Source organism: Nyctibius grandis, chromosome 1 (assembly GCF_013368605.1).
Source record: "Nyctibius grandis isolate bNycGra1 chromosome 1, bNycGra1.pri, whole genome shotgun sequence".
Taxonomy (NCBI): Eukaryota; Metazoa; Chordata; class Aves; order Nyctibiiformes; family Nyctibiidae; genus Nyctibius; species Nyctibius grandis.
The window spans coordinates 94,485,246-94,503,964 of record NC_090658.1 but is presented as its reverse complement, the minus strand read 5'-3'; the positions used below and the strand labels follow the sequence as shown (position 1 = coordinate 94,503,964).

The 18,719-nt window shown below is 39.3% G+C and overlaps 1 protein-coding gene across 2 annotated transcripts in view; it reads right to left on the bottom strand.

Moving 5' to 3' along the window:
- Nucleotides 1-18,719, bottom strand: part of PHIP (pleckstrin homology domain interacting protein) — a 120,740-nt gene that overhangs the window by 80,937 nt on the left and 21,084 nt on the right. For both annotated transcript variants that reach the window (XM_068424791.1, XM_068424864.1), the window contains exons 7-9: nt 17,363-17,523; nt 6,171-6,392; nt 5,452-5,552 (exon numbers count right to left, since the gene is read on the bottom strand). In XM_068424791.1, the coding sequence (XP_068280892.1) occupies nt 5,452-5,552; nt 6,171-6,392; nt 17,363-17,523 (484 nt within the window). The remainder of the gene's footprint in view (nt 1-5,451; nt 5,553-6,170; nt 6,393-17,362; nt 17,524-18,719) is intronic.

Below are 18,719 nucleotides of genomic sequence, written 5' to 3'. Positions count from 1 at the left end.
CTATGTATAAAACAAAGTAATAAACACCAGGAATATCAGTTAAGAAATCTTTCTCCAAATTGTCCATTCTGTATAGGCTGTTTCTGTGAACCTTCCTCTAGTAGTTTTATGGTACCTCCCTGCAGACTCGTGACACGTACACGTCACAACAAGATACACTAAACAAGACAAAGATCCATTCTATGAAATAGTGGAAACCCTTCTTAACTGAGATACTAACATAAAAAGAACCATCAGATGATTCAATATGCAGCTTACATAATTTGGAGCAAGTGCAAATAGATAAATAGGCTGCTGTTTTCTTCCACTGTGGTTTGTGAACTCTGCCTTTGGAGTAAGGACAGCTGCAAAATAGAGCAAGTACGCACTTACGTTCTAGTTTGGACAACCAAGTTAATTCCCCAACTTATGTCTCTCTAATGTGTGTTACTTTACACTAGAGCAGACTGTGGTCTTTGAAATATGAGCTGGGCAATCAGTACTTTTGGGAATCAAGGAAAGTGGACAAAAGTATAAGTTCTTGCAACATACAGAAACTAAGCTAATTGTTTCGCTTTACAAATATTCTCAATCCAATTATTAAGTGGCTGGACAGCCGTAAGATATGTTCATAAACATTTCACACAGAGGTCCAGAAAAGCCCTGGTAAACCATTCTCCTCCTGGACGAGACCTGTATTAAGTTCAACACGGATCCAGAAATGAGAGGGGCTGCAGTCAAAAAATAACCTGCACTCAGAGCACCAGACAAAGAAGCAATTTGGTCTACGTGCCTCAACTAAGGGATACACTCACCCATATAAACATCTCAAGTTCATCTTCTTCAAAATGCAGCAATAGTGCAGGAATGGTTAACTAATCCAAGCCCTGCAGACAACCCTCACTTTGGACATGCAGTGGCTCAAGCAAGACTTCTTCCCAGAAAACAGATGTGTGATATACCTCTCCAAATTAAGTCTTTGTCACAAGCTAATGAACAAGGTTCAGCAGATCTGAATTCTGATGTATGACCAGCCCCTTTAACATTAAGTGCCTTCTGCTTAAGAAAGCATATGGGAAGTATCACACCACACTGATGACAATTGAGAAATCAGCGTCTTGTCCAAAACAGGAACATCAAAATCATCAACACGTGTTTTTCCTAAGCTTTTTTCCTCTTTTTAAAAATATGTGGGAAAAAATAGGAAAGAAGAAAAGCAGTATAGTAAGTTCCTCTACCCAAATCTGTGAGACGGTTCTGCTGCCTTGTTCATATGGTCTGCCAGTAACACTGGAAACTTGTGATCCAAACAGGTGGCAGAAGAATAACAAGAAAACTCAGCATCTTTCTCAGAGAAGATACATATGCAAGTATTTTGCAGTGCAACTAATTTTACTTTGATGCACTGACCAATTGTAATAATTATCCTTTAAACTTGACACAGATTATTCTTCAATTTCTGATGACCCAAGGCTGGTTCTCTCTTCTCCCTACTGTCACCTGATACAGGATCTGACTCTTGTGTTTTCTATCACCATCCAGAATAGCAACAGGACACTAAATATGGAGAAAGTCGTGACTGCCTAATTTTTTAAATTGTTTTCTCATATTGTTTGGCCAACATTCCTTGACATCCTTACCTGCAGCAACAGCCAACCTTGCCATTCCTCTATTTAGAAACCAAATTAATCTACCTGGAATGTTACTGCTCTTAGGCATACATGGTAAGTGTCTGGTCAGAAATCTCTTCACTGAAAGAAGAGACGCACACAGGAGGCTCTGTAATACTGAAGAACATGCATCCACACTAGTCACAGAAGCACAAGAACAAGGCTGATCACTCTGCTTCAAACAACAGGAGAATTTTGTGGCCAGTCATGCCAATGTCTGTGTTTCATCTTATGGCACCAGATCTCCTGTAATGTGTCCTTTTGCAGTTTATCAAAACAGAGCTCTGCCACCCAGCATCTCCTGTCTGGGCCATATGTGTGACCCAGATACTGAACAGGCCTCAATTAACAAGGTCATCAAAAAACTGGGAGACCAACATGGGAAGTCTCTAATTTCAGACATACTACTAATACTGCAGCAGAGCTGCTGGCAAAGCTGAATACAAAGATTTTTATGATCTAAGAATGAAACAAACTAAATATTTGCATAGATTAAAAAGACAAAACAAAACAGAAAACAGAACTGGAAATAGGCACTAGACATTAGAAGGCTAAAAGGATATCAAAGTCCCTTCTAATGGCAAATACTACAGTTTTCAAGGTAGTGAGTTTTCCAATTCTTCATAGTCTGTTGAGATAAAATAGTCACCCCATAATATTTTGATCTAATTTTAGAAGTGGAGAGTGAACAACAATTTAGAGTTTCCTCATCTCCTGAAGAAGCTTGACAGGGAAAGAATTCTTCCCAGGAGGGACTAAGTCCAATTTTCAGTTAAAGACAGGGAGTTGATCCAGTAGACTTAACCATCCAAGCTGGGTTCCACTGAAACAGTTTTCAGCGCAGTTAAGAACAAAACTGGTTATTTTTAATTCAAGAGCACACTGAACACAGTAGCATATCCAAACGCTGCCTTTCCCATATTTTTATGAAAAAGGTCAGCGCAGTACTGCTGGCACTGCCAATCATCTTGAAACTATATGTTTCAAATCAAGCACATGACCATCATGAGGCTGCCTGACAGGTCATAATCTTAACTCATTGCCAGATGATTAAAGCAGTGCTGAGTACAAAAAGCAGGGGGTGGGGTCTATGTGATTTTTTTTTTGAGCAGCTGAAATTTCAAGACTTCACCACCAGTCCCAATTTAAAGTATTGGACGATTTAGAAACTCACTTTCATAATTAATAGCAATTTTATTCTTGAAGGACAGGCTGCAGTCAAGCTCAGGAGGAGTATGAAATCAAGTTCTGACTTAAGCATGTGACAGCACCCTTCACCCGTACTGCTCAGATCTTTCGGTCTTGCCTGAAAGCTTCTCATCGAAAACCGTATGACAACCTATACCCATTACCGAGACACACTGTCCATACAGTGCAGCCTCCTTGTGAAAAATTACACAGGACTCCTAGTTTCCCAGTATCACTTCACATGATTTACTGGAATAAACACAATTACAGTTAGAAAAGTTTACAGTTTAGCAAAATAAGTAAAACTTCCTGTAACTAAAATTCTCCTGAACTAGTATACTGTTCAACTCAGGAAGAATTACCTTAAGACTCTTCTGGGTGACATACAGTTATGTTCCAGTCCCAAAAGACAAGGCTGTTTCTTATTTAGACTTTACCGTATTTTTATCAAGTTTTAGCTTTGATCAAAAAGAATCAATTACTTCAAATATGGAACAGCTCTATCAAGTTCAAACAAAGATCTAATACCAGTATCTTGCCTCCAAAGTAGCCAAAACTGGTTCTGTAAGAGCGGAATAACCATACAGTGATACATTTTAATATCTTCATATAATGCATAAGAATATCCCGTGGCAAGGAGTTTCATGGGTTGCTGGCATGTTTTGTAAAGAACCACCTCCTTCCAATTTGGAATTGGCTACCTTCACTTGATACCCTCTAGTGCAGTAGGGGCCAACAAGCAATTACTCATTATAAGCCCTCCTCAAGACATTCGTGACTGTACATGTCTCATCTCCATTCACCCATCTTTTCCCAGACTGAAGAAACATAGCTTAAAGGGTCCCTCCATCTTCTCAAACACAACGTATAAAATACTTCCAGAACAGAAGGTAAGGATGGTACAAATTCCAGTCTCAAAATTTACTCTGCACTCTGTCATTAAGCAACATGAATCACTGGCCTGACTTGAGTTACCAGAACCACTTCCTTGCTGTGATCCACGAGACAGCTGAACTAATGTCTTCTCTATGATGTTGTCTGATCACATCTGCTGCGACTACTTATACATGAAAGCATTACTCAAAAATCTTTTATTCCTTTAATATTTGCCAAGTGCATCTCACTGAAAATTTGTATTCTACATTTAGATATCAACATGGATAGGCATTAGCTGAGAATTCCCTACGATAACTGATGCCAGCTTTCTCACTCTAAGTTTTACCTCAAGATAAATCCCATCCAACTCCATGATTCATCCAAATATTCACGATTTCTCAACATTCACCTTCCGGTTCATATAGTATAACCCACTTAAGTCTCATGAATTCCCTTATTTTCTAATGACAGAATTTGTTTCAAAATTCAATTCTATAGAGTCAAATTTTATTTAGGAAAAGGAGAAAAAAGAAAAACTAAAAAAGGAAAAGAGAGAAACATGTGGGTCAAAAGGTTTAAAAATCAGGCAGGTTAAGATTTCACCTTGCCAAGAAGGGCTCAGGGTTAAGAGACCTTAAGAAAAACAATGTGGCGGCAACTCCTCCCTTTCACATATTAAAGTAAGCATATAAGCCATCTCCTCAGTAAGGAGGAGAGTGTTACTTTAACTACAGCGTGCACCAGGCAGCAGAGGTTTAACAGTCTGAGAAGCAGCTTCATCTACAATACCACAAAAAGAGAGCCAAAATGCCCCGAGAACATCAAAATAGTTAAGGTTCAGACAACTACAGAAGTGTCAAACCTACCTATAAGTCCTGCATAACCTGGGCATGTTAAGGAAGAGATTCTAACAGTAAACACCAAAACTACAAGAAAATGGAACCAACCTACCAGGAGAATATATCTGTAAGAACACATCCCATTCCCAAAGCTGAATTACTAATGATTACTAAACAAACTATTTAAAACTTTGAGCTACAGGTGTTTTGTGACAAAGGAAAAGGAGCAGCAAAAGCATTTGAAAGCTAATGAACAAGCCAATTTTTTTTAAAAAAGCCTCCCTCATTTTGAGGCTCCTGACATTTTTAATATTTTACACGTTGAAGGCAGAAACTTCAGACTCAACTTCAGTCACCAATACGCAGCTGCCCAAGAATGCTGCCTCCTGCCATGCTACAGTAAAGACCAACTATGAAAAGGCAATAGAAATAAGGAAAGAACAAACATCAAAAATACTGCATCCTAATTTATCACTAGGACATTACCTTCTTCAAAAAAAAAAATTCGATTTTCAAGCCTAAATTGCAACAATTTTATAAACATAATTTTCATTTCATTTGGGATTAAGAGATGAGAACCAAACCAAAAAGTGACAACTTTGACATCATATTAAAAAAAAAATCATTAGATAGTTTTTACTAAATTAACAGAGATAGAGCAAAACTAGGTAGTTACTTGCTTCACTCCACAAAATCCTCAACAGTTAGTTATATTATCAACTTAGTCCCTAAAAGATAAGCAAGCAAGGTACAGCTACATCAGAAATAAGATCACACTGAACAATCACACAGTGAACCAGTCAGTGACAAGTTTTGTTTTAGTCAAATTTTTCTCCAACAGTTGTATAACATTCTTAATTACAAACAAAGAAATAGCAACAAATAAAATAGCAACTAACTTTATTTTAAGGGTGCCAGCATCCCACAGCCAAAAGCATATTGTTCCATCTGCCCCGGTTGAAGATAAGTATCTCTTTGAGCCACTGCACAGTGGAGAGAACTGGGGGAAGAGAAGGAAGAAAAAAGAAAAGGTCTCCTGTTAATCTGTTCCAGATGTGCTAATAAGTTCCTCAAGTCATTGACTTCTCACAAAAAAATGCATGTATCAAACCACACATAAGAAAAAAAAACCACCCCAATAAATTGCAATGAACACCAAAGGAACACGATGCTACTCAGAGTCACTCTCTTCCTTCAGAACAACCCTTCTGGGTTCCTTGCCAAAGCACTCTGGGTTCTCCCTCCCCACAACCCAAGTTGTGCAATAGCATGCAACTCTGAACACCAAACCAAACTATTCAGCAGTGACTGCAGTTCTTACTCAATGTACCTGCGCTCAGAATCACAGCCTGCAAAGGAATGATACTTCAAAACGGCACTGCGCACATGCATCATGCAGTTTTTCTGAACAAGGATTATGTCTGGCATTTTTCAAGGGTCAGGCACTTTGACAATAAACACATGTTATTTCATAGTGTGTTCCATGGAAATTCCTTCTCACTTCACGGCTTAGTTGCCAGGCATGCATTTTTATTACATGGAACATTCCTGAGTGGTTCCTTTTTCAATCAAATGATGCATTTTATGGCTCAGGTGAGTTCGCAAAACAAAAACCTACCTGCAATGATGTTATAGATGCACTGTGGCCCTGAAGAACTGCTAAGGGTGCACAAGTTCGAAGGCACCAAACTCTGATCATTTTATCACAGCTTCCAGCCGCTATCATGGTGTTTTCATAGTTCACTGCCATATCAGATATTTCAGCTGCATGCCCTCTCAGGGTAGCCAACAACCTTCCATCATCTGTTGCCCAGATTTTTACAAGGCAATCATCTGATCCCTAGAAGTAAGGTAGAAATCATTTCAACCATACCATTAGCTGCTTTCACGTTATAGTTAACTAAGACAATGAACTAAACAGCAGAACTAGTGGCATACATAGATAAATATTTCCTCCCTACTTTTAACAGTTTTCCACACTGCATTCAAAACACAACATCAGATTACATTAATTCTCAACAGTATATACAAAGCGTGTTGCATTTATAATAGAGATCACAAATCCTACAGCAAGCTGGATTTACGCTCTTCAGCAAGACATTTTTTCAAAACTCCAGCACAAACTGAAGAAGCTGTTGCAATACATTAAAATGAAAAGTTACACTAAATGTGAAAATGAATTATGAATTGGTATCATGTTTGTCATTTAGCATTATACCCGCTCACGTTCCTTATCTTACTAGTTTAATCTTCATGCCCTACCAGCATTAGTAGTATACTTATCACAGTAAGAGTGAGGGGTAAAGAGCCTTTATGAACAGCTGTTCCATTATTACGTACTATAAATCTGCTTTGATATTCACATTAACAAACACTGAAATAACCACTCTTTCTCAACAAACTTCAGTCTTCATCTACCTATTCATAGTTAAGTTACATTTTGCTGGTCTTCCCACATCACCGTAACAGCTGCTTGCCTGTATACGACAAACGCAAGACCCTAGCAAAAGTTTCAGAACTTGTCCCTTCATTTTTCATTGCATTCCTGCACCTCCTTGAAAGTCTGCGTATCTTTGCACCTCTCTCAACACAATAACATTTGAACATTGTACAGAGACACTGATGGAGATTTGCTGTAAAAGTTTCATTCATTTGCTTAGGTTCAGAAGCAATACAAAGCTGAGTGTTAGGTTTTAACATCTGGAGCACTGAACTGCTACTGGACACACACAGATACCGCAGCAATTTACAATGTGACACCACCGTCATAAAATTTCACCCGGATTTTTCCTCTTCCATCTACTTACACTGCCTCTGCACAAGTTTATCTAGTATTTATGCTTTAAAGCAGTAAGAAGGCAGGGCAATACTACTGTCCACCTTTTATAAAAAAAAGTATCCCAAGTACAGGGACCAACACCTGAGGGAACTGGGGTTGTTTAGTCTGGAGAAAAGGAGGCTGGGGGGGAGACCTCTACAACTACCTGAAGGGGAGGTTGTAGCGAGGTGGGTGTTGGTCTCTTCTCCCAGGTAACAAGTGATAGGACGACAGGAAACAGCCTCAAGTTGTGCCAGGGGAGGTTTAGATTGGATATCAGGAAAAATTTCTTCACCGAAAGGCACTGGAAAGAGGCTGCCCAGGGAAGTGGTTGAGTTACCAACCCTGGAGGTATTTATAGGACTTGTAGATGTGGTGCTTAGGGACACGGTTTAGTGGTGGACTTGGCAGTGCTAGGTTAATGGTTGGACTTGATGATCTTAAAGGTCTTTTCCAACTTAAACAATTCAATGAGTCTATGATTTTTAAAAGACTGGTAAGCATTCGGTGAATGTAAACATCCAACGACCAAAAGTCTCAAAAAATATTTAGAGGCTACTGATACTGTTTTCAACATCACAGCTTTTGTAAACAGGTAAATGACATATTTTCCTTATTTAGTACACTCTTTAGTCTACATTCACATAACTATAGAAATCCCACACTGCACGGCTCAATTTAGCTACTCTTCTGGACAGCCCAATCCCAGGACACCAACACCCAACTTGGGAAGATTTCACCGACACAGCCACTAACATGTGAAGTAGAGCTGTCCCGCCGGAGAGCCAGGCAAACACTCCAGGAAACACTTTCAAAAGGAACCCAGACACATCCTGCAGTTATTGGGATGCATAAAAGGATTTGGAAAGCTTTTTTTTTTTATTTTTCCCTTTTTTTTTAATAAATACTGACTAGCCTGTTTACATTGCATTAATACTGATGAACAGACTATTTATTTCCCCTTATTTCCTTAACATTTTTATGTAGTTACTAGGAAAAAAAAAGTCTGTTCTCTACTTTGAAAAGGTAGCTAAATTTTGCTCATTATATTATTTCGAATTCAAAACTAATTATCTGGGAGAAGGAGGGGAACAGCGTACCTGCAGTTGCCTAACAATTATACTCCCATTCTCATTTGTAGGAATATCCTGCAAACCAGGCAACTTCCTCAGGCTTCCTTTTTGTTTAGTGAACAAGAAGTAGTCCCTGGCTTACAGGCACTTATTCACAGCAGTTTCTCTCTTCCTGTTTTATTTCTATCAATTCAGACATGATACATTTCTCTTAATGCAAAGATATACAACTATAGGCCCAGTTTTTGAAATAGTAAAAAAGAAAGTATGACTGTATTTAGGTACATTGAGAGCGCACATTTTTCTACCGATCGCAAATACAGGTTGCTTCTCTACAGCAGGTCTTTATCTCTAAGATCAGCAAAAAGGCTACTTTGGAGCATTAGTGACATTTTAACCCAGCAGAATGTTTTGCAGGGGGACTCTAGAGATGCAAAATCAAGATAATTTAAAACTTTACTGTGTATTTGATTTCTGGCCTGCCTTGGAAGGTAATTTTGATTTACCAGCTGTCATGCTTCTACTTTCCCTCAGCTGAGCATGACTTTTCTTTCTTCCAAACTCTTCAACAGGTACACCCACGAATGTAGAGATGTGGGCAAAACAACTTCTCCCATACCTCTGCCCTTTTTGACGTAAACTTCTGAGCCTCCAATTAAGGTTGTCAAACAAATTCTGTGTCACTGCCTACTCATTTTAAACAAGTACTTCTATTAAGAGAAGGTCCCTCCTCCCTCAAACAGAAAAGCATGTTTCGAGATTTCAGATTTCTCCTTGGTCCTCCAAGGACACGGACGTTGAGCAGCAATCAGCATTACAGAAGAGCAGCGCTCTGAATGTTTAACCTCAGCACTCAGCACTGCAAGCAACAGCCAGTTTCTGCTTCTAAAAAACTTTGTCATAAGAGGGATTGTTGCAGGGATGCATCTATTTGACAAAGGAGATAAGAGAAGCTTGTTAATAATTACATTTTCTGTCTCCTGGGTAAGGAGAGCAATGGTACAGCCTATACTATTTCTACTTATGCATAAAAGTTCCATGCTGAGATTCTGCGGTACACATTTGCCTTATCTAACTGCTAGATAGCTACAGTGCCAGCCCAGGGAAAACAACCAGAGTGTGTAGAGTTGAAACAGCAATGGACAGACAGAATCACAGAATCACTGATGTGGGAAAGGACCTCTAGAGATCATCTGCTCCAACCCCTGCTCAAGTAGGGTCAGCTAGAGCAGGTCACCCAGGATGATGTATCAACCATTCGTGTTTTGTACCTTCTTCACATTACTGAAGGTACCCTCTGTCCCATCACCCCCGATCCTTAAAGAAGATCTTAAAAAGTACTGGCCCTCAGTGCCAAATCCTGTGGTACACCCTGAGTAACTGGACTCCAGCTGGACTTCATGCTGCTAATCACAACCCTTTGAAAATGGCCTGAACTGCCAGGTTCAATCTCACTGTCCACTTACCTAGTCTGTACTTCATCAGTTTGTCAATAAGGATGCTGTGGGAGACAGGGTTGAAAGCCCCGTTAAAGTCAGGATGAACAACATCCACTACTGTCTTGCATTCGAACTTAGTCATTTCATCATAGAAGGTATCAAGTGGGACAGGAGTGATTTCCCCTTCATAATCTACGCTGATCACCTTCTTGTTATTATATTTTGGAAATGGTTTTCAGAAGGATTTTATCCATCACCTTTTCAGGTGATTGAGATGAAGATGAAAGGTCCGTAGTTTCCCTGGAACAACATTCTTGCCCTTCTTGAAGACAGGAGTGACATTTGCTCTCTTCCAGTCCTCAGGAACCTCTCCTGATCACCACGGCCGTCCAAAGATAATCAAGAATGGCCTCACAATGACATTGGCGCAGTGCCCTCAGCACTTGCCAGTGTCTCCCATTAGGTCCCATGGATTTGTGTATGCCAGTTCATTTAAACACTCGCTAGCCTGATCCTCCTCCACCAGGGAAGAGTCTTCCTTGCTCCAGACTTATCCTCTAGTCTCAAGGACTTGGGATTCCTGAAGAAAGTCTTGCCATTAAAGACTGAGGCAAAGATAGCATCGAGTGTCTCGTCTTTTTCTGTGTCCTCTGTCACCAAGTCTCCTGCCCCATTTATCAGCAGGCCCACATTTTCCATAGTCTTCCCTTTGCTGCTGATATACTTGAAGAAGCCATTCTTGTTGCTCTTCACATCCCTTGCCAGGTTCAACTCCCGCACCTGCTTCAGCTTTCCTAACCCCCATCACTGAATTTTCAGAGAGTGGCTCTGTATTTCTCCCAAGTCATCTGTCCCTGCTTACACCTCTTGCATGCTTCCTTTTTTGCATTTAAGTTTTGTGAGGAGCTCCTTGCTCATCCATGCAGGCCTCCTGCCACCTTTGCTTGCCTTCTTGTACATCAGGATGGACCATTCTTCAGTCTGGAAGAGGCAATCCTTAAAAAACAGCCAGCTCTCCCAGACCCCTCCCTCTCTCCACCAGACCATATCGCACAGGATTCTTCCAAGCAGGCCCCCAGACAGGTCAAAGTCTGCTCCTCTGAAGCCCAGGGCTGTGATCCTGCTTTTTGCCTTGTTCCCTCCTCACAGGATTCTGAACTCCATCACTTCATGGTCATTGCAGTCAAGACTGCCCTCGACCTGCACATCCATGAACAGTTCTTCACTGCCTATAACTACCAGATCCAGCAGAACATCTTTTGTTGTCAACTCCCCCATGACCTGTGTCAAGAAGCTGTCAGCAGTGCACTACTGCAGAAACTTCCTGGATTGCTTCCACGCTGCTGTGTTCCCCCTCTAGCAGATACCATGGTGGTTCAAGTCTGCCAGGACGACCAGGTGAGGCTTCTTCAAGTTGCCTGAAGAAGGCCTCGTCTACTTCTTCCTGATCAGGCAGCCTGTAACAGACACCCACTCCAATATCACCCACATTAGCCTGCCCTATAACCCTCACCTGCGACCTGGTTCATCACCTGTTCCCAGGCAGAGCATTCCCGCCACTCTCTCACATAAAAGGGCAACTCCCACTCTTGCCATCCTGGCCTGCCTCCTGAAGAGCCTGTATCCATCCACAGCAGCACCCCAGTCCTGTGAGCTACCCAACCCTATCCCACTTCTTTGGTCCTGACAAGATCATAGCCCTGCAACTACACACAGGATTCCAATTCTTCCTGCTTTTCTCCATGGTGCATGCATTTGTATACAGGCACTTCAGATGGGCATGTAGTCAGGCTGATCTCTCCCAACTGTGAAAGCTTTCCCCATAATGCACTTCTTGATCTGTGGGCATACACTTTGGGTGGGCCCCCTTCAGATCTTTTTGTTGTTTTCAGGGTTCCTCCTGTCTAATTCATCCCACATTCCTTGCTTAACCACCCACTTCCTCACGTGATTGTGGTTTGTTGTCTCCCTCCCCCATCTTTCCTACTCTAACACTCTCCTCATGAGGTTGGCCACCCTGTTGAGAAAGATGCTTTGCCCTGTATTTGCCTCTTACTCTCCTTTTCACATCCCTCAGTAGCCGTAACAAAAAGCTTTTGCTACTCTTTTCTGAGCATTAATCTTCCATTTTCCAATAATCCTTAGGGCATTATCATAAAAAAAAATAAGAGCAGTCTAGCAGCAAGTACAACACAAATTCCTGTAGTTTATCTTAATTTCTCTAAGATTGGAATCTGTAGTCATTTTAACCACAACTCAGCAACATTAAGTAATAGTATTAATCCAATTATTTGGTGTGAACCTCAAAGTCCTTCTGAATTACCTCAGAACTTCTTCAAACTGTATCCTCAGAAAACGTAACAAGTGTTTCCAGTCTTTGCTCTGTACCCATCATGTCAGACTGTATGAATATGAAAACCAATGCTCAATACTCCTAACTTCTGTTATTTTTTTTTTTTCTCTCCAAATCTGTATCACACCCTTGAAAGACCACTTCCTTCTAGATCAGTGACTTTTTTGCATCTTATTCTACCTTTATTGCTACATTTAGCTCAGCTCAAATACTTGTATGAAAAGAGAGTAAATTATCTTCAGGAATAGGTTTTAATTAATAGGTAGAACTTGGGACCTCCAAGTAAGATGGCTCACCTACCCACCAGCTGTACAAGAACTAAGATTCAAGGACCTCTTAAATACACAGTTGTTTAACTGCATTTAAATGTAGTTGTTAGCATTCAATGCTTTTGAAAAGGCTCCAGATCTCACTTATATTGAATACATTGAAAGAAACATGATGTTATTTGTTAAAAAAAAAAAAAGGTTTATATAATTAGCAGAGAATGTTTTTGACAATCCTATACACACAGGGTAATTTCACTTATAGCTTCACTTATTCACTTTTACTGAATTGCTAAGAAGCTAAAGAGAAGGAAAAAGAAAGCAAAAAGTTGGTAAACAAGCTCTGTGATGCACACTTCCACATCAATTCCAACGAATGAGTTAACACAGCTTACAACAGAACTAGCAAACTTGCTGTTTAGAACTTTATAAGCAGTTTAGAGAAAAAAAGGGGTCCTTTTTAAAGCCCACTCTGCTTATAAAGCTCTAGCAGATTCAGTTTTAATCCTTTTGCTTCCTTAAAACAAACATACAAGCACTTTATAAAGAACTCAGATTTGGGTTTTTTTCCCCATGCTACCACTACATACATTAACAAGTTTCCGTAACTGTTCCTGTGTTTCTAGATTCAAATTTGCACTTCTGTATCTAAAGCTTCAAAAAGTTTCGAACTATACACCTACTTGATGTGATGATTATCTGAAAAATAGTATCAGTTCATTCTGTTCTACTGTTACCATGATGTGAGACTTAAGAGTATGAAGAAGCTTGTGTATTCTTCTCAGAAGCGCAGTTGCCACCAAAAAACCCCAGGAACAGCGGAGAAAAAGCTGTGCATGTGTGTGTAAAACTGATGCTGACAAATAATAGCCTCCCCACTCAAAAGAGAGACCTGGAAGTAGAAGAATGGAACAGGGAACCCAAAACTTCCAAAACCCTATAGGGGGAGGAAATCAGTCACATGTGGATTAATCTCTTTCTCAAAGCAGTACATGCATAAGAACAGAACCAAGCCATTGTTATTAATTGCATCATAGTCTAGAAATCTCAAACCACTGGTCCCATTTTTCTTGGAGGTGCACACATTAAAAAAAATACTCTGTCTACAGAACTATATATACTACATAAAACATGCTTCTGCTATTCTCACATTGTACAGATCAATATTATTAATAAGCTACTGACTTTACAGTAAGCTTACAGCCTGCAGCCATTTTACTGAATGAACAGATTGTTCACAGCACAGAGGAAAAAAAAAAAAAAAAAAAAGACAAGAACCAATAAACAAAATCCTGCATTATGAGACCCCTAAAATGCTGCTTTGCAGAATGTAAGTGATGTAGAGCATCCTGCATATAAACAACTTAAAGATGTAAAATGGTGAGAACGACAAGCTAGTTCTGGGACCTAATGCCACTTGGAGGGTCCTCAGAGGTCTACTTAGTAACAGCAAGTCAATGAAAGATCAGCATAAAACCAGTCTGCTCCCTACCAGCTGGCTATAATACAGCTATAGAGGCACGTGTTGTACATCTCCATTAAAATTAAACGACTGTTAGCAAGCCTCAGCAAGAAAAAAGGAAAACAAATAAGGAAACAAAAAAGGAAAAAAAGAAAGAAAACGACTAAGGTAAAATTGTAGTAGCATCTTGGCAAGATAACAATATTAGAGTTCAAATAATTTCATGTAATTCTGCCTGAACTGAATGGGACAATTCACAACTCTTGAGATACTGTTGCAGTTCTACTAGCAAGGGCATTGGCTTACACCACAGCTCATGTTTCCAAGGTTATGTCTACAACTGCTACAAATTATGTGCCTAGTAAAAAGCATTTGACAAAAGTCAATCCTAGAACAAGTTCAGCACCAAGAGAGAGCTGATGACAACATTGCCACGGTATGGTATGGAGTAGAACTGGTTCACTTTTCTACCATTACACAGACTTGTGGGCTGAAGTGAAACTGCCAAGAACCGTACAAATTAATCTTGGTTTGGAAACCTTACAGAGACTATTACACAATGCTATTTATTATTCCTAGAAAGAGTATCTCAGGGGAGACAGGAGGACAAAGGTGGGAACAAAGGAGATGGCCATCCTTCTTTGCAGTCAGAAAGTTAACAACTGCAGGAATCAGAAAAGACAATGTCTGTTTCTATTAACCTGCGTGGGTTCTGGAAGTCATGCTTTTCAAGAGATCCAGAATACAGTCTCAGAAATAAATAGGTTTTTTTTTCATTGACAGCTGATAGGTCTTTTAGCTGTGCCTTTACAAGTAAGGAGGATGCCTTAATTGCAGTTAATTATAAAAACTAAATTACCAAGACAACACCATTTACATATTAAGAATATTTTCTGTATATTCAGGAAAAAAAAACAGGTAGGAGGTTGATCCTCAGAAATCTCTTGTGAAATCTGTAAAGGAATATAAATAGAAATAGTCACTGCATGACCTACTAGCTAGTAGGAAAACTGCATGATGTCCTGTTTTCACTGCCTTTAGGCAAACTAAGAGCATCTTCTTCCTAGCAAAGATAATATCTCCCAGAAGAGCATGACTCAAAAATGTGCTGAGATCACTTTCTTTTCCTTTTAATTTGAAGCAGAACATACACAGAACTTGAATTTAGAGGCTTTCAATCCTTCAGAGGTCAGGAGCAAAAGGAAACAGTTATGATGCATCTTCTACAACCAATTATAAAACTAAAACAACCTCTTATCTAGCTAATGTCACACTGAATGCTGGAGGTTGTAGAGGAAAAACATAGAGCAAGAACAATTCCCTATTGATACATGCCAATTTATATGCTGGCAACAGACGTGTGTGGAATGAAGTTTGCCTTACTTTTGATTGTAAATTCGTATTCCTAGTTACTACACTGGAGACTTGAGAAATTGTAGGGGTCTAGACTGAAAAGAGCTGGCACCATTTCATTATACAGACGCAACTACAAGACAGTTCGTGACTGTTTATCCACTGACTACATCACACCAGCTACAGCAACTTGGATTTTGCTGGTACGTAGAATACAACCCTTTAGTTTTCCGTTTGCCAACAACCACTTAAACATCTACACCAAAAAAAATGGATTTACCTGAGAATGCAGAGGTAAAAGTTCTGCCCCAGGCCCTCCAAAATGAAAATTTACCAGCCACAATTAATTTCTATGGACACTTAACACTAGATTGAAGTAATCATGATGTAAACTGTGACCTTTTTCAAGCAGTCATACCAGGACACCAGTGTACCTGTCAGCACAGGACCCCCATTTTATTTCAGGTTCTCCTACTTTTCTTTTGGAAACAAATTGCTGTTACAGTAAAGAGAATTCTCCCTCTTTAATCCCTTTTAAATCAGACTGCAAAAAGCAAGGGAACATGCAGCAAGGAACGATCATTGCAGAAGTTTAGTGTATCCCTGCAAAAGGAAAGATTTGAGGAGCATGGGAAATTTTTAGGAAAGTGAAGAAGCAGAAGACCTAACAAGGAGTTTTATGCACTTCACCTAGGAAGCGCAAACAGAAGTTTTTATTTAGAGGTGATTTTTATATTTGCACACATAAAAATCTCTAATCCATTCTGCCATGTCACATATAAAATAAACCCACAACAGAGAGCCCTTTTCCTGATAGGTTAATCATGCATAAATGACAAGAGATAAGAATTTAACAGCTATGACTGGTGAGGGACTTAGCTTGCTGATGAAAGCTAAAGTAATACGAAGAAAGTCTCTGCTATGCCTGAAGTAACAAGTGAACAAATAAACAGAAGTCCGTTTAAAACACTTAAGCGTCCCATCCCTGCAACCACACATCTCTCTATACAACAAAGCAAAACGTATGTGGGTGAAAGGGCAAATTATATTTACATCCACCTTGAAAGAATTTTAGAAGTTAGGACTGCAATTCATAAAGAAGGAGAACTGAACTGTACTTCCACCTGCGTTGTCCAAGTTATCTGCCATGAGGTTAAAAAGGACACCATAAAGCTCCTGGATCCACAAAGGTATCAGTTACATCCAGTGGAAGGCAATAAATGCAGCCAAAGTGTCCCAGACTGGCATGAAATTCATATTTATGAGATCTTTGGCTCTACTAAACTGACTGCTTACCAAGAAATCCAAATTACACTGACACACAGTTTTTATAATTCCCACTCCCTGGGAAACTTGCAACTTCAGTATTGATTTCAGACATTCTTCCAATTTTTTTTTTTTTAAATACCAGCAACAATAAAAAAGAAAATAGTTACAAATACTACAAACATTGGTATAGAAAAAAAAAAGTTCCTGGGATCTCAAAGACAATTCCCTGTGAACCAACATTTGTTAGAACACACATGTGAATTTCCAGCTTTCTAGTTTCCATCAACATGCTGTACCAAATCTAAGTGTATCACCAGACTGTTATACTTTAAAGTCATGCTTTAAATTTAACAAAAGTTATAGAAAAGAGTCAAAATAATCTTTAGTTACATATTGATTGTCCTCTCTGACTTACCAAACAAATTCTGTGGTGGTGGTCCATTCTTTTACTTACTTTTTTGCTAGAGAAAACAAGTCCAGAAGAAAGAATCTACACAGGGTAACATCTTTCCACTGAAAATAACCTGAATTTTCTGACTGAACCACACAGATCAGCAATCACACAGAATCACATCCAGCCTTAAGACATTTATGCCAGAACTATTTAACATGCAAACCAGCATGGTTATTAAAAAGCATATTTGAGAGTAACAGCAGTAAAGCATTTACCTGCTCTTGATACACAACATCAGTACATTTAGTTTTTGGAAACAATTAAGTGACATGCTATCTGCACTTAAAAAAGAAAATCAACAAAAATAAAGATTCTGTACTTACAGTAAATATTCGTCTGCCAGTCCGATCAAAAGTCACACAGTATACAGAAGACAAGTGTCCTAAAATTCGTTTGTGCATCTTCATATGTTGATAGACTGCAGTTGGAACAAGGCGTTCAAGTCTGTATTTTCCATTTAGTTTTCTTGAAAACAGGGTATCCACTACCAAATGGGGAAAGAAAAAAAGAAGAGACAGCATTTATATTAGGTTCATAAACGAAAATACTTCTTCAGAAAGGAAATTTTATTTCAATACCGGACCACTCACTGTATGAACAGCTTGCTATAGTAATTCTCTCATTTTGCCATAGTTAGGGAAAAATACATACAAAAGTAACCTACGATACAAAGGTGCAAAAAAGTACCAAACTGCAAGGCATAGCATAAAGATGCAATATAACTTTCAACTTTAAGTGCCCAAACATGTGCTTCTTACTTTATACCCAGCGTAAGAAATTCAGGAGGACTGAAGCAACTTCCATGGAGGAGTAAACTACCTCAAATTTAACAAGCGTAAGAGTTTCCACATAGCTATTAAATGAAGATTAGCAAACATTCAAGTCTTCTCCAAGGCAACCTGTTTTTTTGAGGTCTACACAATCAAACATTTATCTGTCACTTGCTTGCAAGACAATCAATTTGAGACTACTGCTACCACTACAGCTAAACAAACAAACACCAAACAAAAATTTACAGACAAATTTACCAAAACCTTACAGAAAATTCTGATTTTGATTAAAAGAACCTTGTTCAAAGGGTCTGGGATTTTTTTCAAGTTTAAAAGCTAAGAAGGTCCAGAAGCAGGAACCTACTTTGTTTTAACAAATGGCAATCTTCAATCAAAAACTTCAGTAAAGAAAATAAAGCTCAGCATTACTAATTTTGAAGTGCTACTCATGTAATGATAAAGCAACAGAGTAAAACACTTACATGCATGGACACATAGACATTAGTCAAACAGTTCCCCATATCATCATTAGACCAAAGAATGGCAATGGTGATACATTCTATATTCCATAGAAAATTCCATAAAGCAGGTAATATATTCAGATCTCCAGCTTCTGAATACATGAGAAATAAAAAAATTAATGCCCAACAATGTCCACAGCACTACACACCCAAAAAAAAAAAATGAGATCTATCAGTGCCAAGTGAGGTAGCTGATACTTTCGTTACTACTCTGGCTAGGCATTCTTTACATGTGACCAAGGCTACATCTGTACCACTGAAGTGAGCAGGACCAGGGCAGGGGTCTGGGCACCAAACCACACTTACTCCCTAGCACCAACTGGGAAACAGCTACAAACCTCTTGCATTGCTTGGTTTTGGCCCAGACCAACTAGACACATGAGTCAGCA